Below are 26,543 nucleotides of genomic sequence, written 5' to 3'. Positions count from 1 at the left end.
TTAAAGATTTTATTTATTTATTTGACAGAGAGAAATTACAAGTACACTGAGAGGCAGGCAGAGAGAGAGAGAAGGAAGCAGGCTCCCTGCTGAGCAGAGAGCCCGATGCGGGACTCGATCCCAGGACCCTGAGATCATGACCTGAGCCGAAGGCAGCGGCTTAACCCACTGAGCCACCCAGGCGCCCCCACACTGGATATCTTATTAATAGTTTATATTGATTACCTGTTGAAATAATAATATTTTAATATATTGATAAAATAATACATATTTTAAAAGCTTATCTCACCCAGTTCTTTTTACTTTTCAAAAATGTGACTACTTGAAGGGGTGCCTGGGTGGCTCCCTGGGTTAAGCCTCTGCCTTTGGCTCAGGTCATGATCTCGGGGTCCTGGAATCGAGCCCCACTTCGGGCTCTCTACTCAGTGGGGAGGCTGCTTCTCCCTCTCTCTCTGCCTGCCTCACTGCCTGCTTGTGATCTCTCTCTCTGTCAAATAAATAAAATAAAATCTTAAAAAAAAAAAAAAAAGAAAATGTGACCACTTGAAAAATTTCAATCACATAATTTGGCTAATATTATATTTCTATTGGAGAGTGCTACATTAGACTCTGACTTTTTCTCAGAAAGAGTACATAGTTTTTGAAACCACATACTTAAGAGAGGATCAGGGTAGATGGAAAGCAGTTACCAAGCATTACTAATGGGATATTTTTTACCTTACTTGGGGTGGTGGAATTCCTACCACTATGCAATCCAACTGTACTCTGGTTCCTTCTGGAACTTCTCTGCTCCGTAACTTTTGAGTGAACCGAGGAGGTTGCCCCAGAGGTTCTTCATAGTACAAAGATGAAGGTGAAGAGCCTGGGGTGGTGTCTCCACCAGCGGCCTCACTGGCAGCCTGCTCAGCTTCGCGCCTCTTAGCTTCCTGCCTTTCAAGGGCGTGATTCACTTCATTATCCCTAGTATCTGCAGGGATAGGGATGGGAACAGAAGATCTTTCTCTTCTTTCTGAGATATCTGACAAACTGGAGCTATTTTCCTGCGTAAGTTTGTTTTGAGATTCCAGTTTACTCTTGTGGTTTTTGCAGGCACGAGGTCTAATCCTTTTGGAGCTATGGGCTTTGAAAAGGGAGGACAGCTCTTCAATGAAATCGGCAGCTTTATTTAAGAATACTTTTTTGGACTGGGTTTCAGAGCTATACTGTGGCCTTTTTGCCTCATGAGGTCTCTCTTTAGAGCTGGTAGGACCTCGAGAGTTATCCTGACAGAAGTTGGGGTCAAAACTTGATTTAGGTGAATGTTTCATTTGATCAGATGAAAGACGTTTTCTGGCTTGAGCTTCATCTGCTTTCTCCAAAGGGTCATGATTGATGGCCAGTCTTGCCAGATTGACACTTTCATCTAATTCTTCTTGGCTCAGGAAGGCTGAAAGATCTGGAAGGTCATCTTGGCCTCCTCCTCCTTCAGCAGCTCCAGAAGGATTGCCAAAATGGAAAGGGTTGGAGGACGGTTCTGCTCGACTTCTCTCATTGTTTCCCCGGTGTCTAGTTTCTGCTAAATAGCTCTCTCTTAGAAGCTGAGATATGGAAGTAGAAGCTTCTATGCTGTCGTCTTGCATGCTGTCACAAAATAATAATAATAATAATAACAAAAAGTTTGATCATTTCTAAAGAATAATAGGTCTACAAGCATGATGGAGTCTTAAGATCTTAAAGCTTAAAATAAAAAGTTGCCTAATTTTGATACTTCTACAAAATTTACATTAAAGACTTAAAGATGAACCTCAAATTGTAAAATGAAGATGAACTGAATGAGACTTCCCTGAAATATAAAATAAAAACATGGGTAATAACCACTCTATTAAGTTCTTTAATACAAGTTCAATTGTGAAAGCTATGATGTAACCATAGTGATAGTAAATACAATTTCTAATTGATGATATCTATAAAGGACTTTTAGTTATAAAGACCTTTCCTGCACAGAGATTTGCTGTCCATACTCTCCCCATTACCTTGAATGCAATAAAATAATGGGCATTAAAAAATACGGACAACAACAGTTTTTTGTTTCATTCTTCTTCTTTTGTTTCATTCATTAAAAGCTCTAAATAAACTGACATTATCTCCTATGGTTTCAAGACTTTTTCACTCAGCTTCACCCACACTGGTTTCTTATTATTTCTGAAATATATTCTAAAGTTACATCTGAAATGCCTCAGAACATTTGACTTGCTTGCTGTTGCCTGTACCTGGAGCATTCTTTCTGACAATGCTATGTGACTCACTTCTCACTTCCCTCAATTATCTACCTATTCTCTCCTCAGTGGTTCCTTCTTTATGGCCCAACATAAGCCAGAAATACCTTTCCAGCTTATTCTTTTTACACAGTTTGGTTTTCCCAGTACCACTTATCTTCATAAGAAATACCTGGCATGCACATTTTTAGCAGCTTGTCATTTTCCTCCCACTAAAATACAACTTCCACCAATGCAAGGACTTTGATCCCAAAAAATAATTGTTAAACTAATGAATAAATTCTTCTTTGAAATGGGAAAAAAAAAGATAGAGGTAACATAATCCATTTAATTACTGAAAAAATCAATTTGATCCAGTTCATGAAAATAAATAATGCTTTGGCTCTTGACTAGGGACAAGTTGTTTAAATTCAATGTTCTTTAGAGGTTCAATCTGCTCTTGAAAAGTGTAATGATTTAGGCTTTTCAAATAAGGTATAATTAATTTAATTTGTACGAAGATATGAGTTAGAGCCTAGATTTTTAAAAATCTCTTTTATTAATATTGGTGAAGAGGGGATATGGGAGACAAGGAAATGAGGTTCAATACAGGACACCCCTATATTGTATTTCACTGTATACCCTTTCTTGACTTTTGAGTGTCAATTGTATGAGGCTATTACTGATTCAAAAAGTAAATAATTTTTAAAATATTAAGAAAATATTACAGTAACTTTACCCAACTAGAGTTTGGTAATACAAAGCAACTTTATATTACTAACATTTTATCATTTATTGAGTCACACATTTACTAGAGGGATGGCAAACTGGTGACCTGTAGGCTGTTACTTCTCTCTTTCCTTAAAAGATCAGCTAACAGAGTACAGTGCTCTTCCCATGGATCTTGACTTTCTTAACACTCTACTCCTTCAGTCACCACCAATCAATCAAAGATGGTCATAGAAATGAAGACCATTTGCTTGCTATTCTTGGCCACCATGTGCTAGGCTTTGTGCTGGGAAGATGGAGAGGAAAGTTATCTAAATCTTTTTAGGTTTTATGATTCTATGACAAACTTGTTTTAGTTCACTCCTTTCCTATCCCCTATAAGACAGCCTTACTTACATCACAAAGAAGACTTCCTGGGAACCGCTCTAATTCTTGAGCTTTTAGAGTGCTATCCAAAACCAACCTCTAAATTGGCAAAGTAAGCGGTCACCTTGAGAGGGCAATTAGAGATGGCTGAAATAATTGCCTACAGCCAAATATTTTTCCACATGCTTGTTACAGCCTGAAATTGTCACTACAGGAGTCATTTGTTTGGGTGAAGTCTACTGTGCCTTAAAAATGAATTGAAAATGCAAAGGTGCTGGATGAGTGCAAAGATTTATCTACAAAGATATTCATCACAGTATAGATGATAATATTAAAAATTGGAACCATGTTCAATAAGAAATTAGTTAATTAAATTATAATATATTCATTAAATAGAGCTATCTGGCTATTTTAAATCTGGTAGGACCATAAATGATATACCAAATAGTATATGAAAGTATAATTGATATATCAATTGAAAATTTGTCTCATGTCTGCATTAACATACAGAAGAAGAGTTAAAAATATGTGCAATAAGGTGCAAATGCTATTTTAAAATGTAATTACGGGGCACCTGGGTGGCTCAGTGGGTTAAGCCTCTGCTTTCGGCTCAGGGCATGATCTCAGGATCCTGGGATCAAGGCCCGCATCGCATCGGGCTCTCTGCTCAGCAGGGAGCCTGCTTCCCCCTCTTTCTCTGCCTGCCTCTCTGTCTACCTGTGATCTTTCTCTCTGTCAAATAAATAAAATCTTTTAAAAAATGTAATTACTATACTGATGAAAAAATCCTTCTCATTTATAAATCAACTATTTCATTAGTCTCATTTGAATTTCTGCATATACAATTGACCCTTGAACAATGCAGGAGTTAGGAGCGCCAGCCCTTGCACAGTCAAAAACCCACGTATAACTTTTGATTCTTAGGAAACTTAACTACTAATAACACACAATTGACTAGAAGCCTTTTCAATAGCATAAGCAGTCAACTAAAACACATTTTTATATGTATCATATACTGTTTCTCACAATAAACTATGCTAGAGAAAAGAAAATGGTTTAAGAAAATCATAAGGAAGAAAAAATGCATTTACAGCACTGTACTGTATTTTTTTAATGTAAAATAATCCATGTATAAGTGGACACACAGTTCAAACCCATGTTGTTCAAGGGCCAACTGTATTTAAAAATGTAAGGAGAAAACTAAGTAATATATAAATCAGAATGATCTTCTATTAGTTGGACATTACTGTATATCGTGTTTTATTGTAACTTTGTCTCTAACTCTGTATTCTAAGATGGCTTTTATCTTGAGGCAACATGAAATGAGAATTATTGGTCTTAGAGTCAGATCGGTTTTCAAATTCTGGTTTCATGAACTCTTAGCATTTGCGTGACTTTGAGGAAATTGCTTACTTCTCTGAGCTTTGGATTCCTCATCTTGTAAAACATGGATAATACCTAATTTCTGGGATATTGATAACATCATGAATGCAAAGCCCTTAAAACATGCATCAGAATGCAAAGCCTGTAATAGACACTCAAATGATGTTAGCAAAAAACAATATTTAGGGGCTTCTGGGTGGTTCAGTTGGTTAAGCATCTGCCTTCAGTTCAGGTCATGGCCTGGGAGTCCTGGGATTGAGCCCTGCATTGGGGTGCCTGCTCAGTGGGGAGTCTGCTTCTCTTTCTTTTTCTCTCTCTGCCCCAACCCCTGCTCATTCTCTCTCTCTCAAATAAAGAAAGAAAAACTTTAAAAAAAAAAAGACAACAACCCCACAATATTTAGGTAAAGGTGATGTTAATGTTGAAAAACTTTTTAAAAAAATATATTTTATTTATTTGACAGAGAGCCATCACAAGTAGGCAGAGAGGCAGGTAGAGAGAGAGGGGAAAGCAGGCTCCCCACTGAGCAGAGATCCAGGACTCGATCCCAAGACCCTGAGATCATGACCTGAGCCGAAGGCAGAGGCTTAACCCACTGAGCCACCCAGGCGCCCCAGTGTTGAAAAACTTTTAAGAACTTTATATTTATGGTGGAAATAGGAAAGAAAATACTTGTAAAAAGTAATCACTGCTCTGGATAAACATTTTTTTTCTTTTTTAACGTCAAGAAGCCAATTGAGGTGCAAATGCGTGCCTATTCTGTTACTTATGGTTATAAGAAATTATTATGATAAAAAACTTTCAGTTTTTAAAATAATTGTTTTAATGTTTAATTTAATTAATGCTTAATTAATTTATTTAATGTTCTTTAATGTAGTATTTATTACCTAAAACTTTGGAGTTAGATAGATGTGGTTCAGATCCCAGTTCTGACACTTTCTGGCTGTATAAACTCAACAAGGTCACTTATCCTCTATAAGGCTCAGCTTAGACATCTGCAAAACAGCCATCTCATAGATTGAAGTCATGATTAAATGTGCTTGGCATTTAGTAAATGTTCAGTAAATGGTAGTTGCTATTATTATTATTATTAAATAGGAACTATAGTGACATAGCATGATAAGAAATGGAAGTAGAGCTAGTGACGTGGTTGACCCTAGGACAAAGTTTGAAGAGCAGCTGAGCTCTGATTTGTAGTTAATTCAGCACCATCTATACTCTGTTGAAATACGCGTAGTCTCAAAAAAAAAAAAAATGTAGTTTCATGAAAGAACTGTATTGCCTGTGGATCTTGTATACATTTTCTTTGTTTAGGCACCTGCCTGTCCCCACCTCCCTCACTGCCTTACTGGCCCAAGATCTACATGGTCTGCAGTTCTTAGCTGAGACATCGCTGTGGGATTTCTTCTTTGTTCTGGGTTGGGTACCTCTGCAATGTGATCCCAAACCTCTCTGTCCTTCTCTCCAAATACAGGAGTTACCACAACACATTAAATTTGCCTATTTACTTTTCTGTCTACCTCACTTTGCTTTTGTACACCACCATCTCTGTGCACACACAGCACATGGAATTGGATCAATCAATATCTGTTGAATTCTTTGGTTCATTAGAATTTCCTGCTAAATCAACTATTATTTATCTTTTATTCTAATTACAGAATAAAGTAAGACAGATAAATAGAAATCATATTTGCAAAAAAAAAACTTAGAGAAAAAGGAAAAATATAAACTGGTAAAAGCTTTAATCACTTCAAGGTGACTTTCAAATGAAAATTTACGATGGATAAAATAACTGGAATTATGCTTTTCTTTCATAGCAGAAGTATCAAAGTACATCTAATTATAATCAGAAACCTGAGTTTGAATCCCAGCTCTAACACTAAATATCTGTATTATCTTGAGCAAGTCAGTTAATGCATCTGAGTCTCAATTATTACCATCTTTCCAATGGGATAATAGCAATTCTCCTTTAAGAGGTTGTCAAATGAAAATGCACATATAAATTGTTAAGCTGATAAATATTACCTATAATAGGAAATTTTAAAATGTATCATTTTCTCTTTCAAGCAGTAATGTAAAAACTATCTGTTGTAAAATTTGTACTTTTAAAAAGCCCAAATGCTATTATGGCTAATGTAGCTTTCATTTATTCATCCAATAAATATCGATTGAGCCTCTACTCTGTGCCAGGTACCATTCTAGGCACTATGGATTCAGCAGTGAGCAAATGACAAAGTCCCTATCCTATGGAGTTGACATTCTGGTGGAGAAGACATAAGTGTTAAGAAGAAAAATAAATAAGACAAAGGAATAGAGAATGAAGGGGGAAAGGGGAAGGTATGCTATTTCAGCTAAGAAGATCAGGCATAGCTTCTAATGCAGTGGAGAAGTTAGTCGTGTGACCATCTTGAGGTGGGGGTGGGTGGAGAATGTTCCTAACTGAGAAAGAAGTAAGTGTTCAGGTGAAGGGAGGTGAATGTTTGCTGTGTGTGAGTCAAGCCCATTGCAGGAGGTGAATGAAACAGAAGAGTAGAAGAAAACAAGTCAGAAAAGTACAAAGTTAGATCATGTGAAGTCTTGCAGGCCATGGGAAGGACTTTGAATCTTATTATACATGTAAATGGGGACACATTTTAAGGTTTTGAGAAGCGGATGACACAGTATTTGAAAAAAATTAAGCATGGCTGTTATGCAAAAAAATCAAGTTGAAGGGAGCAAGTGTGGAAACAAGCAGATCAGTTAGGAGCCTTGCCGTATGCTACGCAAGAGATGATGGTGGCTTGGATCAATGAATGGTACCAGTAGGAAAATGGTGAGAAATGATCAGATTTGAGTTATTTTTTAATTTTAATTTTTATTTTATTTTATTTTTTTTTTTTAAAGATTTTATTTATTTATTTGACCGAGAGAGATCACAAGTAGGCAGAGAGGCAGGCAGAGAGAGAGGAGGAAGCAGGCTCCCTGCTGAGCAGAGAGCCCGACGCGGGACTCGATCCCAGGACCCTGAGATCATGACCTGAGCCGAAGGCAGAGGCTTAACCCACTGAGCCACCCAGGCGCCCTAATTTTTATTTTTTTAAAAAGATTTCATTTATTTATCTGACAGAGAGAGATCACAAGTAGGCAGAGAGGCAGGCAGAGAGAGAGAGAGAGGAGGAAGCAGGCTCCCTGCTGAGCACAGAGCCCGATGCGGGACTCGATCCCAGGACCCTGAGATCATGACACGAGCCGAAGGCAGCAGCTTAACCCACTGAGCCACCCAGGCACCCGAGTTTCTTTTTTAAAGGAAGAGGCAGTATAATTTGCTAGTAGACTGAAAGATAGGAGAGAAATAGCAGAGTCAAAGGTGACTCCAATATTTAGGGCCTAAGCAACTAGGTGCGTGGTGGAATCATTTTCTTGGATGAGCAGGTTTTAGGAAAGGAAATTAAGAATTCTCTAAGACATTTCATCTGAGATGTTCAGATGGACTTTGTTTCCTTCTTTCTGCTTCTTACAAAATTGAAACAGATTTAATGCCACTTTCAGAATGAGTGAGGGGTGCCTGGGTGGCTCAGTTGGTTAAATGACTGCCTTTGGCTTTGGTCATGATCCTGAGGTCCTGGGATCAAGTCCTGTATCGGGCTCCCAGCTCCGTGGGGAGCCTCCTTCTTTTTTTTTTTTTTAAGATTTATTTATTTGACAGACAGAGGTCACAAGTAGGCAGAGAGGCAGGCAGAGACAGAGAGAGGGAAGCAGGTTCCCTGCTGAGCAGAGAGCCCAATGCGGGGCTCGATCCCAGGACTCTGGGATCATGACCTGAGCTGAAGGCAGAGGCTTCAACCCACTGAGCCACCCAGGCACCCCAATAAAATCTTTTTTTAAAAAAGTTTAAAAACAAAACAAAAAAAAACCATCATGGTTAAGGTGAGATTCCTAGATCGGAAATGAAACAAGGCGACATCAATAATCAACACAGACTTTAGTAAATCATATAAACTAATTTGGTGACATAGATGGCTTATTGAATGCTCTTTATTTTTCTTTGCTAAATAGCTCCATTTTTTCCCCTGGGATTTCTCCTGATGAGAGGATCTGCCCTGAGAGCTTGCTGAAAACTAAGGGTCTGGTTCATAATAACAAAATTTGATGTTGATACCTTTGGGTATATTTCTCAACTCATGTTAACTAGGCACTACCTTTTTTGCAAGCTCTAAGAAGGCCTTGTTGGAAATATCATTTGGTATACACCCATCTTTGGGTTATAATACGAATATTTAAACTGGGGCATTGACCAGCGAATTAGCAAAACCTAATATGAAATAACTTGGACTCAAACATAAACACTGAAGATATCTAAATGAGATAGATACCTAAACAAATTTTGATATCTAAATGAGAAAACAAATCTCATTTCTAGGTAAACACAAAAAATAGCTTAACGTTTAATAATTATTCATGTAGAGAGCTGGAATAGGACAAGATAAAACATCTTTAAGTAACTCACCTCTAAACTGAGGATAAGCAGAACTACTCTGCTTACTTCATAGATTCATTTGTGAAAGCACTTTAAGACTGTGCTTTAAAAACACAAATTGAAGGTGATAATTTTCTGCTGATGTGTAATTATTATACCCAGAATGTTCTTTAGGAGAAGAACCAACAACAAAATTAGGATTTGCCTCCTTCTCGCTGGTGTTGATCTATTTGTCTTGCCTTCTCTATCCTATGATGTTCCACACAATAGAAGTATCTAATTCAGTACTTTCGGAGAAACTTGCTGAGCCATGAACCAAATCCCATGACATAGGAACTAGTCCTGGAGAGTTGGGTACAGATCATCTTTTAAAAATTTGGCTGCAGCTGCCTTCGGCTCAGGTCATGATCTCAGGGTCCTGGGATCGAGTCCCACATCGGGCTCTTTGCTCAGCAGGGAGCCTGCTTCCTCCTCTCTCTCTCTCTGCCTGCCTCTCTGTCTACTTGTGATCTCTCTCTGTCAAATAAATAAATAAAATCTTTAAAAAAAAAAAAAATAAATAAAAATTTGGCTGCAAAGACCCCTGGGTGGCTCAGTTCATTAAGCTTCTGCCTCTGCCTACAACTCCCCCTGCTTGTAATCTCTCTCAGACAAATAAATAAATAAATAAATAAATATCTTAAAAGGAAAAATAAAGAGGCGTTAATTTAAAAAAGAGTTGGCTGTATATGGGACGCATTTTGAGGTAAATCTTTCTTCACTGTTAGTTTCCCATTCCATTACTATTACAGGGATCACCCCCATCTTAGTTTTATCTCTAGTCTATTTCTGGTGTGAATGACATTAGTCATTTAGTAAGTTAGTATATGTTGCATTAACAGAATAAGGACATGAAATATGTAGAACTATGTCAGTAGCCTATGTCATAACCAACACTATGGAAATAGTGTAAGGTCTAGTCTCTCAATTCCTCTTTCAGTTTGAAACAGGAAAAACAGCAGATAAAAACAAATAGAGACAAATGTATACATCACAAGGGAATTTTGAACTAAAGAGACGGACCAGAGGTAATATATAGGAGAAACAGTGGGAATCTGTTAAATTAGGGACATTCCTTAAAGGGCAGAGGTTAAAGGAAGGAAAAGGTTTTTAGATAATGGGCCAAGGGCGTGTAAGCTATTCCCTTCTCTTACTATTGTTTTAACTGAATTGCTAAAGTGGGGAAGGTAGGAAAGAAAGTAAGGATTTAGTTTGAGTGCAAGAAAAGAGATTGGCATACTTTCCTATGTTTTTGAATATAGAACAGGATAAACAGTAGGAAAGTAAAGGATACTGAAGCCAGAGCCCAAGGTTAGTATTTAACCTTGACAGCAAAGAAATTGTGTAAAAGTAAACTCCACAATGCGTGGAAAGGCTAATGAAAAACAAACAGAAAGACCTCAGGCCTCTAGGATATAAGAAGAGCTTGGTGGTAGTCACAAAAAAAATGAGGTTTTATATCACTCTCAAGATCTCACCATTTGTGGGGAACTTAGCTCTCAAACAGGAAATCAAAAACGAGAAAACGTCAATCTCATTAACTCAAAGATTATTTTAAATAAGAAAATAAGAAAACAATAGAACAGTTTCATCTCTCTTCAGCCTGTCAGATTTATTTAGGTGATGAAGGATTTGAAAAAGGTAACTTCCCAAATTACACTGACATAACATGCTGCCTAGATTGGGAGAGGAAGATGTGCCCCCAAGAGGCTCCAGATTTGAAGATCTAGTTTTAGTTTAAGGGCTTGGTGGGAAGGCTGGGCCCCTCCCAGAGGGTGTAAGGCATTGTGACTCCAAGCGGAGGCAACAGGCAGCCTGTGCAGAACTGGTCAAGGTGACTCTGGTTATACATGAACTCTACAAACTCTTGTTGAGTGCAAATAAACAGTCATACAAACCTTTGTGCCCACCAAAAATATATTTGCTGAATACAGACTCTTAATTTTTTTTTTTTTAAGATTTTATTTATTATTTGACAGAGATCACAAGTAGGCAGAGACAGTGGCAGAAGCAGGCTCCCTGCCTGATGTGGGGCTCAATCTCAGGACCCTGAGACCATGACCCAAGCCAAAAGCAGTGGCTTAACCCATCCCAATGCTCCTAAATTTTTAAACAGACTATTCTGTCTGTACTTGAATTATTCCCTTTAGGCAAAAGTGCAATTCCCTAGCAGTTTGAAAAAACTCTGTCAAGTATGCAGTACCATAGAAATTTAAGAAAAGATCTCCGTGGTGCTTGATTCTTCTGTATCTCCTAAGAGAGGAAAAAATTCAATTTTTGGTCTTGTTATAGGTAATGACACTGGGTGACAAGCAATGCCTTTGTCAAATCTCAATGTCAATGAAGGAAACTATCGTAATTATTCTGGGATAACCAGTATTGTTTGTCTTTGTATTTTCATGTTAGCAAGCTCAGTTCATTACTCCTATTACATATATGGCATTAACTGTTGAAAATTTAGCTGGCATCTTAGTTCATTAAAGCCCTTTCATGATGAAAAGTGATTTATCAGCTATCTTATGTCAAAAGTAAATTTGAATAAACCATCTCTATGAATCACAAAACCCAGCCTGGATTAAAAACTCATTCAATTTTTGATGTCCATGAATTGTGGTTCTGAGTCCATTCCACTTATTGCACTAAGCACACTGTAATAGAAACATGTAATAGAGAGCTTGTATTCTAAATCACAGATCTATAGAACTGGGGATTTAACACATTAGTATGAGTTCCAATAACATTAGCTATACTCTGTAAGTGGGAATAGAGACAAACTTCCAGAATTTGGATAGTGTCCAACCGTTTGTTTCATAGTCCATTATTACAAGATTCTGTAATGGCTATAATTTTGTCTACCAACAAAATAAATATAATGTGCATATATTTCAGATTTCATGGAATGGCCTTGATTTTAAATATTTTTTTTGTTGTCAAATCATGTGTCAGACAACATATCTTAAGCTTTGTTTAAAAAATATGTTTATTATACCTTTAAGTATAAACAGTCTCAATTTCCTAGAAAAGGATTGTGGATTTTACATGTACTTAAGAGTTATGATTTTAGGAGAGACTGAAAAGTTGTCACAGATTCTTTATTGGAGTTTGTAGAATTCATTTTCTCATTATCAATGTGAAAATAACTGAACCACAATTTTTTGAGAACAAAAATGGATAGGTGTTTTGTTTTTTTTCAAACTGATTGATTCTAGTATCTTTAACAAGTATGAATAAAAATCGGTTGACGAAATAGAAAATTTCTTAGCACCATTGCTGTAATGTTTACTTTTGGGGAATGGAAATACAGATGAATCCAAATTCTCTTTTTCTTTGCTTACATGGTTTTTAAAATATAATTCAAGATGTGCCTCTAATTACTGCTAATAGTGCAAAATACCAGGCCAAACACTTGCCACTGACTGTCAAGTGTCTTTTTGATGCAGTTGAAGAGAGGGGGAGAGAGAGAGAGAGAAAGGAGAAAGAAAGAGCAATGTCCTTTGAGCAAGACTTTTTGCAGCTGTTGTGTACATTAATCCAGGGAGCAGATCTCCCAACACTAAATATAGCAAGCATATCCTTTTACATGATAAAAAAATTTTAAATGAAAGTCTTTTAACTACAGAGTCATATTATTTTAGATTTGACTTCCTTTAAAAAGGAAATAGGCATCGCACACAAATTCTCTATACACACTGTTATTTTAATAAGTGAACATGTGGAAATACCTATGATGTATGTATCATGTCACAACTTCCTCTGTTGAGGTATTTTTTCCTTAGGACTCAAGGAGGCTGTGATCTCTTGTGACTCACACCAATCCCTTCCAAAATCTTTACATGTAGAAAACTTTATTTTTTGTAAAATTTTGTGTCCCATCAAACACAATTAGGAGTTATCCTAGGTTTCCCTCTTAATCACAGTAACTAGGTCTCTGAAATATCCCTTTTCCCATTGTCAACGCCCTGTTATCAGAACACACTTGAGAACTTAAATCTGGATATTACCTTTCTTTTTTTAGTTGACCCAGTTGAGGATGTCCAACCCAGGCAATCCACTGTGATGATAATTATCCAAGGAGAACTTTTAGATGAAAGCACAGGAGAAAAAGAAAATTCTTCACGCCCTTGGAAATCGAGAGTAGCTGTCCATAGAGAGTGAGGAGTTAACCTTAGTTTCAGTGAAGATGGCTGTAAGAAGCTGGACAACCTGTCACCACCGGAGCCAGAGCATTTGTCAGCTCACAGGTCCCAAGTTATTTTGAGCTGTATAAACCATGTGCCTGTGAAACATTCCACCTGATTGGACAGGAGAAAACTGAGCAAAGGGATTCCACAGCGGAACAGCACCTATGGGCGGTGGGGGTCAATCAGTTTTTCTACCTACAGAATTTCACTCCTTGCTGGAGCCCCAAGCTGTTTATTGATTTATGTTTGGAATTACTACTAAATTCATGACACCATGTTCCACCTGTCAAAGAGAATGGTATTATTTTTGAAATACATCAAAATTCTTAATTTTTAGGAACTTTAATTTTAATGGAAAAATTTATTGTCATTTAAGCACTGATACATTTTAGGAAATTTGGCTGTGAAAAGCCATCCAAAGCTGAGGTCTGACATTTTAAAAGTGGAGAGAGTTTTGGACCAAAGGCTAAGCAAAGGCAGAGAAGATAACTAACATTAAAAGTTGTTAATTAGAGATCACAAACCCCCCCCAAAAATGGAGAGGAAAAAAACAGCCTGAGAGTAAACCCAACAACAAATGAGTTTGAACAAACTTCATCAGGAAAAAAAACAACAACAAAAACCAACCAGATACTGTTCAAAAGTCAATGTGACTCTGTAACATAATAACATAATAGATTACAACTCCTATTCTTGTATTAATATCTGGAATAACATTTTTGTGTATTATTTGAAAAAGTCTATGCCAGATATCTTCTTTCACAAGCATTACCAATTATCAATAGAAAAGACTGCTTAACCAAACTAACATCTGCTCAAAAACCTTGTCAAAGTATAGGTTCTTTCATATTAATTTCATACTTTTTCAGAATAGAAATTTGGGGAAAAAGAAGTCAATCCCATTGCTTGGTACAGATTAAGTGTGCTGTAATGTCATTAATCTTGGCAGAAGCCCGCATTTTGAAAATTCAGGTAAATGTCATTGGTTATTTTTTAAAAGGGTCATTCTCAGATGTAGATAGCATGAAATAATGTATTGGCTTGTATCTAGATTCTTTTTTTTTTTTTTTAAGATTTTATTTATTTATTTGACAGAGAGAGATCACAAGTAGGCAGAGAGGCAGGCAGAGAGAGGAGGAAGCAGGCTCCCTGCTGAGCAGAGAGCCTGATGCGGGACTCGATCCCAGGACCCTGAGATCATGACCTGAGCCGAAGGCAGCGGCTTAACCCACTGAGCCACCCAGGCGCCCTTTGTATCTAGATTCTTAATTAAATCATTCAACAGTTTGTAGGAATTCTTCTCATTCATTCATTCTTTCATTCAATAAATATTTACCAGATGCCTACTATATGCCAGGTACTGGGTTTAAAGCAGTACACAAAATATACCAAAATTCTTAACCTTATGGAACTTACTAAGAGATCTTTTCACCCTTTTTAGGCATCTTGAGACTCCTATTATAAGTTGAATAGATATAAAATTTCTTTATTTTGATCACATTAGGGGTTTCTCTATTCCCTTCTCATGGAGCTTTGTATTTAAGTAGGCAAGGTGAAAAAAAATTAAGGAAAACTTTTAAATAAGCCAGGTTTAAAGTACTGTTACTGAGGAGGGAAAAAAGGTACAAAAAGAACTGAATTATGTGGATAGGCTGTTTTTATTACCACAGTAGCCCAGATTTTTAATGACGGATTCCTTTGCTCTCTTATCTAATTCTGTGTTGATACTAACCTCAAGGCTACTTAATTGTGTTTATACACTTTCTATTTATATGGTTGCTCCAATAATTTCTTTTTCTTTAAAGATAAGATCTGGGAGCACCCTGGTGGCTCAGTCAGTTAAGCGTCCAACTCTTGATTTCAGCTTAGGTCATGATCTTGGGGTTGTGGAATCTAGCCTCATATCGGGATTTGTGCTTAGCAGGAGGTTTGCTTAAGATTCTCCTTGTTCAAGTTCAACATTGGGCTTCACTCTGGGCATATATATATGTATATACATATATGTATATATAAAAATGAGCACATCTGGAAAATTGATATAGTGTTATGTAGTAATGCTATAGTTGGGATAGAAAACTAGTAAACTTGAAAACACAGACACACACACTCACACAAGATTCTCTCTCCTTCTCCCTCTGCCCCTTGCCCTGATCCTCCCTCTAAAATAAATAAATAAATAAATCTTAAAAGGGAGGAAAAAAGCCATTCTCCCCTTTCTAAATAAATATAAGATCATCATCCCCCACTATCCCACTCAGATCTTGATCTATCAATATAACTGCTACTAGTTCCTCATTAGGGATATGGGAAGGTGAAACTTCTATTTTGGGTAAAAATAGATGTGCTACAATTTGATTTTCCAAAGGGAAATGTATACACATGCTATAAGTGAACACATTTCTACTTCCATACAAATTATGTCGTGATAAGACAGTATACAAAATTGTTTGAACACTGGGGAAAAGAAAGCTGGATGTAAATACTTAAAATAAATAATATTCAGCAATTGTGGACATCTTGCTTATAATACCAGAAAACTTGTATTCTAAACTCTGTTTGTTTTTGTTTTTTTTTTAATCAGTTTTTTCTCCCAAGTAACCACAACCTCTATTCTGGTTATCACTGTAGTACTTATATAAACATTGTACCACACACCTATTAGTTCAGATTTTACCAGAGTTTATTGATACAAAGAACAATTTTTTAAACTTAAAAAAAATTTCCAACATATTTAAAAAGAAATTTCAGAAATGACAAGTAAACACAAGATTACATGCCTTAAGCCTTCCCCATAAAGTTGAGTGGTCCATCCAACACATGTGTTTATTGTGGTTTAAACATGATCCTGTGCTTGCCTTCAGCTGTTTTCTTAATTCAGTCACTCAGCTACAGAAACAATTTACTCACGTCAGGGTGATCCACAGGCATATCAAGGAACCTTGGAAGATCTATGACAGAGGAAGTCTTCACTTGGAGGATAAACATGCAAGAATTCTGTGCTAGTAGATTCGTAAAACTTTGGATTTCCTATTTTTCCATATTGCTGTAGATTTAATTCTTGAAAAGAAATTGCTCACATAAACCAAAGTTTCAGTAAGTTTTGTTTAAGTTCACAGGTTTATATTGACTTACGACCCCCCTCCCCAGTATCAGATGAGACGAACAAAAACTCCTCTACATGTTATTTTAAAGAATAAAGACATGTATGGGTTTCCTAACCTTTGTTAACGAGAAGAGTACTCACACCAAAGAAAGGTTCTTGTCCATCCAAAATGATATATGTATGGTAGATTATACAGGGTCTTATCCAAACCCCATGATACAATGTAATTGAGAAATACAATTAAATCCTTACTGAACTTGTTTTTCATCTAAACGGTATTGAAAATGGTTACCTAAAACTAAAACCAAAAACATGAGAAAAGCTCTACGTCCAAAACCCACTTCGTTTCAAAAACTAAAAACATTTTTTGAAAACTATACATAGAACACCTATTTTAAAACATTATCCTGAGAAGTAAATTTGTGGTTACCTGTAGGAGAAACACCATTCCTGTATCAATCAGTCAGGATCATCCAAAGCCCAAATCTCACTGCCTCACTGGTGTCAGCCACAGAAGTATCATGAAGGAAATGTGACACTACCCCACCAGAGTAATGAAGGGTATTTACAGGGTTCTGTGGCAGATCCAGGGACAGTCGTTTAGAACAGATTGCTCCTTCAGATCAACTTTAATAACTCAGTCTGCACGATGTTCTTAGCCTGGAGGGACGGTGGAGGCGGATAATGACTAAGATGACTAAGGAAATAGACTTTTCTTGATCTTTCCTTGGATAAAAAGGATAATAAGGATGGAATTTTTAAGAATAAAGTAGAGGAATGGGCAAAATGTCTATACACAGGATACACATGACATGTTAAATACTTTTTATTTGATATGAAACTAAGAATATGGTTAATACACTTACTAAAATAAATATGGGGAAACAATCAATTATTATAATAATGTGTGCTCCTTCAATTTTAAGGTAGAGTAAAGCTTTACTATATGATTTCTATGAAGACACAATAGGTCTTTCTTCGTTTGTTTATTTATTTATTTTTGCGAGATAGAGAGAGAGAGAGAGCGGCATGCACAAGGCGTAGGTTCAGAGGCAAAGGGAGAAGCGGGCTCTCTCTTCCCCACTCACGGCCTGTGTGCACTCCCCTCTAACCACGGTTCTGCTCTGTTTCTACTAGGACAGTTCTAAAGCGGAGTTCTGCAGTATTTGTCCCTTTGTTACTGGCTTATTTCACTCCACAGAAGGCCAAGGCTCATAATGCATTGCCACGTGTGACAAGCTGCCCTTCCTTAGAAAAGTGCAGGGAGCCTGATGTGGGGCTCCATCCCAAGACCCTGGGATCATGACCTGAGCCTCAGGGAGATGTTTAACCTACTGAGCCACCCAGGCACCTGACACAATAGGACTTTCTTTACTTGTGCTTTTTGATATGGAGAACATATCAGAGTTTCCACTTTTTTAGAAAGTATTATTTCCAATAAGAAAACCTGCTTCCCCGAATTTTTAAAAAGAGCGTCTGTATTTAGCACTAAGTTACTGAAGATATTCAAAACAATTAATTCAAGTACATAATCCTCAGGTATACAATTGATTCTCTCCTCTCACTGCATTAGATGATTATATTAACACACATATAAATATATCATCTCAGTAGAAATAAGTTAACATTCTTTAGTTGTGTGCTACACACTGTGCTAACCTCTTTATGGACATTGTGTTTTATTTCATGTACTCCTCCAGTGGTCTATGAAGTAGGTACTATTAGAATTCTAATGATGAAAACCTGAGACTTAGAGGTTAAAAATTTGCCCAAGGCCACACCAGTGAGTGACTGAGTCAGGATTAAACATAAGGCTAACTCTAAATCTGTGCTCATAACTACTACAAATATTTACATGTTCACATTTCTAAAGTATTTGTGAAAAAATTTTTTTTAAGATTTTATTTATTTATTTGACAGAGAGAGTGAGAGAGGGAACACAAGAAGGGAGAGTGGGAGAGGGAGAAACAGGCTTCCCGCTGAGCAGGAAGCCTGAGGCGGGGCTCCATCCCAGAACCCTGGGATCATGACCTGAGCTGCAGACAGACGCTTAATGACTGAGCCACCCAGGTGCCCCTTTGTGAAAAAATTTAAGGATAAAAATGAACAAAAAACATATTATTTTTTAGTGGGTATTTTAGAGGAATGCTATATAGAATTTTAAGTTTATAATTTTTCTGACTGAAACCGGCTCTGAGATTTTTTTGGATGACTAAACAAATTAACATAAAGAAGAGAAAACACAGAAGAAAAAAAGCAAATGCTTTCAGATACACTACCTGCAATATTTTAGCTGAGAACACGAATTGTTATGTAGAAAGAAGCATTGGGTAGTAATGCTGAAAGACTGCAAGACAGTCTGAATGTTTTGAGAGACCTATTTTTTTAAAATTTCTATTTATGATAGTCATTTTGCTGAGACAATTTAAGAGCTTTGCTCCTTGGGAAGTAAATTTAAATGCTCTGGTGTTACTTTTCAGCTCATCAATATGGGTCAATAAATATTTTGCAAGTTAGGGATAGGAAAACAACAGTTGAAATAACTCTCTTGATAACGTTAGCACTGAATATCTTAAATGCCCGTATGCCAGGCTCTGGGTGATTCCACTCAGATTCTATTTTTGGGAAGCACCGACATCTCAGAAAGCCAAAAACAAAGTTCAGTGTTCTTACCCATGACCCAAATAATCGCATTAACACTAATGATGTGAAGGAAAGGAAATGGGAATTAACTTTTCTTCCAAGTGTGCTCTAAGCCAGGAGTAGCCTAAGTTACTTCTTATTTAATACTCAGAGCAACTCTACAAGGTATTGCTACTTGCAAGTGACAAGGAGGAAACTAAGTCTTAAAGTTTAGTTTTCCCAAAGTTATCTAACCAGTGAGCTGCACAGCTGGGCAAATTCAAATCTAGGCATTTTAGTTTAAGACAAATTTTCTTTTAAAGACAAATGCCATATGATTTCGCTCTTGTTGGAATTTAGGAAACAAAATGGATGAACATGGAGAAGGGGGAAGAAAAGAGAGAGAAGCAAACCATAAGCAACTTTTTTTTTTTTTAGATTTATTTATTTTAGAAAGAGAGAAAGAGAGTGCACCTGAGTAGGGGCAGGGTAGGGATGGGTGAGAGAGAATCTCAAGCAGACTCCCGACTGAGTGGGGACCTGACCCAGGGCTCAATATCACAACCCTGAGATCATGACCTGAGCTGGAATCAAGAGTCAGATGCTTAACTTACTGAGCTACTCAAGCACCCCAACTCTTACCTATAGAGAACAGACTAAGCATTGATGGAGGGAGGTAGATGGGGGATGGGTTAAATGGGTGATGGGTAGTCAGGAGGGCACTTGTTCTGATGAGCACTGGGTGTTATACTTAAGTGCTGAATCACTAAATTCTGCTCCTGAAACTAATATTACACTATATGTTAACTAATTAGAATGTAAATAAAAATTTGAAGGAAAAAAAATTCTCTTTATTGGCCCCCACTGCCTTCTCATGAAGAATAATTGTGCAGATGATTTTAAAAATCAGAAATCACCCAAAGGAAGAAATTCACATTATTTTTATATGTTCGATGGGCAAAGGGTTATTAAAGCTATGACTTTGATTTTGGGACTATGACGTTTCTTTAAAAGAAGCAAGAGGAGAACAGAAAACTCACAAGCGACTACCTCCAGGGCTACTTTCTCAAAAAGATTTCAGTAAAATTGGTTGACTGAAATAGCAAGGGCTGATACATATTTCTGAGAAGTTATCTTATTACATGAAATCTGTCGTGAAATTAGCAAATGTTGAATGGAAGCAGCTTGTTGGCAAGTAGAAAACAGTACAGCATAAGAGCTTGGAAAATGCAAACCATGAAAAACTCAGAAGGAATTTGTATTTTACATCCTTAACCAAGTTTACATTTTTATCTGCATATGGATCTATTTAGTGTTTCTTGCTTTGGTAAACTTTCTGTCAAATAAAGGCAACATACTTTAATGTAGGAAGATCTGGGAAATCTTTTTTTGTTTTGCCTTTTTATTCATTTTTTTTTTTAAGATTTTATTTATTTATCAGAGAGAGAGGGGGAGAGAGCGAGCACAGGCAGACAGAATGGCAGGCAGAGGCAGAGGGAGAAGCAGGCTCCCTGCTGAGCAAGGAGCCCGATGTGGGACTCGATCCCAGGACGCTGGGATCATGACCTGAGCCGAAGGCAGCTGCTTAACCAACTGAGCCACCCAGGCATCCCATTATTCATTTTTTTAAAAGATTTTTATCTATTTATTTGACAGAGATCACAAGTAGGCAGAGAGGCAGGCAGAGAGAGAGGAAGGGAAGCAGGCTCCCCGCTGAGCAGAGAACCCGATGTGGGGCTCGATCCCAGGACCCTGAGATCATGACCTGAGCCGAAGGCAGAGGCTTTTACCCACTGAATCACCGAGGCGCCCCTTTTTATTCATTTCTGTTCACCACCCAATTGCTCTTCATTCCAAACTGAGAATGAATTATTAAAACCTGTTCATGTCTTAGACATGCTTTCCTTTTTATTTCTGGCCTAGACAATAAGTTTAATTCAAAATGTCAATAAAAAGGATAAGTACACATATAATGTCATGGAGAAATTAAGCAAGAAAAATTTACCACTGTGTAAACTGAGCTGGGGATAAATCTATCTGTAGATAGTCTACTTGCCTCACAATTTTGTACAAATTTCAGCCAAGTAAAGTATAAGCAGAAATGCGATCATTTTAATCCTATAAACTACATGCTTCTTTTCGACAAGAATCCTGTCTCCAAAAAGTTTCACCAATATTTCCTTGCCTTTTCTTTTCCTCCCTGCCTTTGTTCACTGTTTCTTCACCTTATTATATAATTAACTAGTGGTCCAAATTTCTCATATTGCTGAATTAAACTAATTTTGCTTGTATGTATTTATGCTTCTTCTATTTAACTAGGCAACTCCTTGAGAATTGGAGCCATAAAATTTTTTCTCTATAGGCCAATCGATTTTAATCTCATGGCATGGCACAAATATCTGTCCATAGCAGGGTGATGCATTAATTGTTGAGTTGTCCTAAATTACTCACTCAATTCTACAAATATTTACTGAACGTTTATCATGTTCCAGGAACGATTAAATGACCTAAACTCTCAGCAGCATTAACTGACTTGTCATTGGTGGTTATGATATTAGTTTAACATAGAAATACTATGTAGAATCAATTCTATATGTTGTCTAATTGAATTTAAGTTTAAAAAAAAAAAGAATCAATTCAATTGAGGAAGGGAGCTAAAAATGATTGTATGCTCATTGTGCACCAGTCATCAAGTAAGGAGCTACGTGCTTTGGCTCAGTGGATGCTCTCAATTCCTGAGTTAGTTGATATGGGGTACCCTTGCTTTCGGAAAAGGCTTGGAGCTTGCCCAATCTTGCCTGAGAGTTTTTCCGTAGGTGCTTCCTGGAGGCACTTTCATACGCTTGCATCTTTTTGAACTGGCTTACTACTATTTTTGCTGCCCCTTCCCCCCTTTAACCTTTACATAACCTTTGCTTTCTATCAGGTCTTAGCTTTCTGTTCACCCCATAAAATCAAACTCTCTTTTTGCTAGCATAGACTGCTTCTTTGAGTTCGGGTTTTCAGGACCCAACTGCCCATCACCGAGGAGCGGTTCTGTCCACTCTCATGCCCTGGTCTTTGGGATTCCAGCTCAAGCCACAGACTGAGCTCCCTATTTTCACAGGAATAAACCATACCCTTAAAATACACATAATATTTTCTAATTTAGATTAAGATTTCCTCTATTTGTGACTGACTCCAAATTGGACTTCTGAAAGACAGATAAGCCAGAATGAATTATTTAGCTCTCTGAGGGATCCTAGCTGACCCAGCCCAGTGTCCACATCAACCAAGCTTTGTTGTTCACATTCAATATATAATTTAATTTAATAGAACAACCCAGGAAGTATGGGTCATTACCCCCATTTTATGGAGGATGAAACTGAAAAAATTATATGGTACTGCAAATTCAGAGATCTGAAAAAGTCTCAGGAAGTATACCTTGAGATTGTCTAAGGTATACTATATTATTATCTTAATTTTATAGAGGAGGAAACTAAAGATCAGAGAAAAAATTTGCATAAGACCACTCAGAGCTGTGATTCACACCCAGGTCTACATGACGCCAAAGCCCAAGCTCTTTTCGATTATATCACAGTACCTTTCAGAGGAATCCACGCTGTTACTAATGCCTTTAGGAATCAATTTGGGAAAAAGAAAAAAACAAAACAAAACTCAGAAGATGCAGAGTAACAAGAAGGAGGCCTCCAGTGATTTGGAGGTTATGCTGATTTACTGATTTGCTCCAAAGTCCTTTCAAGTTGTTAGACATTTGGATGACTCACTATCTCTAACCAGTCACAGAAAAACTTAAAGGAATTGAAGCAACAATAAATAATGGACGATCCTCTCTGTGCATCTCAATCTGCCAATTACTAGACATGGTGAAATCAGGCCTGAGAGACCATATGTTTACTATATTTTAAGTAGACATTTACTTAGCATTTCATCTTTTTTGAAGTTATTTGCAATCGCATACTGGTTATTAGGCTTTAATAAAAACAACAACAACAACAAAACAACAGTACTGTGCTTGAAGTTTTATTATTATTATTTTGTTACAGAGGAACATTACACACTAGAATACCCATACTACATGTAGAAATATATTAGCAGTAAAACCCTGATTGCCAAGTTTTCATTATTAATTTAGTTCAATAACAGCTATTTTGGGGGATACCCCAAGCTTTATCTGTTATCAAAATTTGTAACAATAAGTATGTGCCAAATGAGACAACGTGCTTTGAGTAACTGACTGTAGATGACAACTAAAAGAAACATAAAAGTGGCACCCCACTTTTGCCTGGGTGGCTCAGTGGGTTAAGGCTTCTACCTTTGGCTCAGGTCATGATCCCAGGGTCCTGGGATTGAGCCCCACATCGCGCTCTCTGCTCAGCGGGGAGCCTGCTTCCCCCTCTCTCTCTGCCTGTTTCTCTGCCTACTTGTGGTGTCTGTCAAATAAATAAATAAAATTTTTTTTAAAGATTTTTATTTATTTATTTGATATACAGAGAGAGATCACAAGTAGGCAGAGAGGCAGGCAGAGAGAGAGGGGGAAGCAGGCTCCCCACTGAGCAGAGAGCCCGATGTGGGGCTCGATCCCAGGACCCTGAGATCATGACCTGAGCCGAAGGCAGAGGCTTAAACCACTGAGCCACCCAGGCGCCCCAATAAAATATTTTTTTAAAAAGTGATTATAGATTCTTTTTTATTTCTACCTGATAGTTACAGCAAATATTTCATTAAGTCTTAAGAAAACTAGTTGTGAGAACCAATGAATTTATTTTGTTCATTAAAGTGATCTAATTGCTTATGAATTTTATTTTAATGGTCATTCATTTCAAGGTACTAAAATCTTTCTCCCTAACTACTGGGAAATCTCATAAAATAGAGGCCCATATTTCTTTTTTTTATTTTTTAAAGATTTTATTTACTTATTTATTTGAAAGAGAGAGTAAGTAGGGTATAGGGGTAGAGGGAGAAGCAGGCTCCCCAGGCCTGATGTAGGACTCAATCCCAGGACATGGGGATCATGACCTGAGCTGAAAACAGATGCTTAACCGGCTGAGCCATCCAGGCACCTGAGATGCAGCTTTTCAAAAAAATTCTTATCTGCCTTTTTATTTTGTGTGAATAGTAAGTGGGAGATTTGGATGATCATTTACTACATTTGCAATTGAGATGGAGTGGTTGGCAGAGTTTTATTTTATTTGAGTATCTCTTCTCTATTAATTTAGAAAGATAAGGTGAGAGAATGTTTCCAAGTTCAGGTAATATTTAGCTCAAACAGTGAAAAAATAGATGGGCAGAAAAGCCATTGTAAAATTAAGATTTTCCCCCCTTAAACTCGGAATAATGATGCACATGGATCGAGTTTAAGAAAGATTCATCACCTCTTTCAGAAATAAACAGTAATAATAACATCTAGTTCAGAAAAGATGAATAATTTTAAAGTTGAAACATTAATATATGTTGGTTAGTTTAAACACAGCATTTAAAAAAATATATCAGTGGTATAGTAATACGGTAAAAAAAAAATCAAGCACTATAATTAAGCAGAGAATAATTGTATGGAGAGTTGGCTTCCAACTCCACCATTTCCTATGTGAGAAGCCTCAGGCAAGTTATTTAATCTGAGTTTCGTCATCTCTGAAAAATGCGGAAAATAATAGTATCTATCAAAGGACTGCTGCGAGAATGAAGGGAATTAATACTCTTAGAATAATGCCTGGCTTCTAGCAACTGGCTCATAAATGTTAGCCATCATTATTACCATCTTTATTATCAAAAGATTATTTTAAGTATTTATCTGTTAATCTGCTTTGTGAAGTCCTAGGGAGTGAAGGAGACACAGTTGCACTAAGCTGTAAACCCTAAGGAAAGGCCAAGGGCTGAATGGGCCACCTAGACTGATGACTCAGACACAGTGCAGTTCAGGTTTCCAGACTGATTCAGTCCTTGGCTTGTCTCCTGACACTGACAACAAGAATGCTAATTAGTGCCAAGAGTGATGAGTTTTTGTAGCACGGGGTGTTGTTCATTAGAGATTCAAATCAGATCACTTATCTCTTATATGGAACACCAATAGTGATCAACCAAGTTCAGATTCAAACCAATGAAATAGAGGTAAAAAGCTTCATATCTAGTTACCATGCTCCTGAGCCATCTGCTTCTGAATTCTAAATTCTCAACTCACCCACTGCCAAGGGGCTAAACATAGCTAAAGGATTTAAGTTATAATTTGATCTGACAACCCAGGTATCAAACGAAACTTCTTTAGCCAAATAAGTAGAGTGGTGACAAATATCAGAGCCATATATCCACTCTATGGTATGTGCTTTATGACAAGAAAATAGTAATTGAGGGTACTGGTAAGTATCTTATTTCTCATCTGATCTAAAAGAGGATGTCAGCACGAGACTGGTATTCAACTTAGGTAACAAAAGAATTGTTAAGGTTAAGTGATTTAGACAGGAGAAAGCTAGGGAAGTGAGGAATATCTTAATCTTTCCCTGATTCTAAATTATCTAATAGACAAATGTTGAATGCATAGAAAGACCATGCAGAATAAGATAAAACAGATTTAGAACTATTAAGTAAATGCTGGAATGGAAATGATGATGAACAGGGTCAGATGTCAAATATAAAGAAAAGTGATGTTTTAAATCTTATTATTTAAATGCTCTATGTATTAACACTGTATTTGAAGTGTTTTATTGTTTTTTATTAGTTATTTCTCATCAGAGTCCTGTCAGCAAATGTTTTTTATACTCTTGTTTTCCATATGAGGAAACTGATATACAGAAAGAATAATTACCTTAGTTACACAACCACCCAATACTAGAAAAAAAATCCGAGTGTTGAGTTATTATTGGCATAGATCACTATTATTTTATTTATCTTCAAGTTTTCATGAACTGTGTCCACATACGTAGGATTTAGGAATTATTATAAGTCAACATCTTGGGCTGCCTTGGTGATGCAGTCAGTTGGGCATCTGACTTGGTGTCAGCTCAGGTCCCCATCTCAGGGTCATGAGATTGAGCCCCATGTAAGGGTCTGCACTTGGCGCAGGGTCTGCTTGAGATTTCCTCCCTCTCCCTCTGCCCCTCCCACTCATGCTCTCTCTCTCTCTCTCAAATAAAGTTAAAAAAAAAGTGTTAGCATCTTTTGCCCATCTCTGAATCAAATTCATACAAAAAGAAATAACATGTCTAATTCTGTTCTATTTTCATATTTTGAGAAAAGGTCATCATCAAAAATCTATTTAGAAATCTCATCTCTAGGTAACATATTCTTCTTTTAAAAATGTATTTATTTTAAAAATATAGATTAATTCAATTAAAACTGTATTTTTAATTGTGGTAAAATAGACGTCAGATAAAATTGACCATTTTAACCATTTTTAAGTGTATAGCTTTGTGGCATTAAGTACATTTATATTGTGC

General features: G+C 37.0%; 1 protein-coding gene across 1 annotated transcript in view; it reads right to left on the bottom strand.

The window, feature by feature from the left end:
• The window catches only part of MYPN (myopalladin), a 96,677-nt gene extending 83,262 nt beyond the window's left edge, over nucleotides 1-13,415 (bottom strand). The window contains exons 1-2 of the mRNA XM_059395826.1: nucleotides 13,215-13,415; nucleotides 718-1,625 (exon numbers count right to left, since the gene is read on the bottom strand). Of these exons, the coding sequence (XP_059251809.1) occupies nucleotides 718-1,619 (902 nt within the window). The 5' untranslated portion in view covers nucleotides 1,620-1,625; nucleotides 13,215-13,415. The remainder of the gene's footprint in view (nucleotides 1-717; nucleotides 1,626-13,214) is intronic.
• Nucleotides 13,416-26,543: the final 13,128 nt, after the last annotated feature.

The sequence above is a fragment of the Mustela nigripes genome, chromosome 4 (assembly GCF_022355385.1).
Source record: "Mustela nigripes isolate SB6536 chromosome 4, MUSNIG.SB6536, whole genome shotgun sequence".
NCBI classification, from domain to species: domain Eukaryota; kingdom Metazoa; phylum Chordata; class Mammalia; order Carnivora; family Mustelidae; genus Mustela; species Mustela nigripes.
This window is presented reverse-complemented; position numbering and strand designations above follow the sequence as displayed.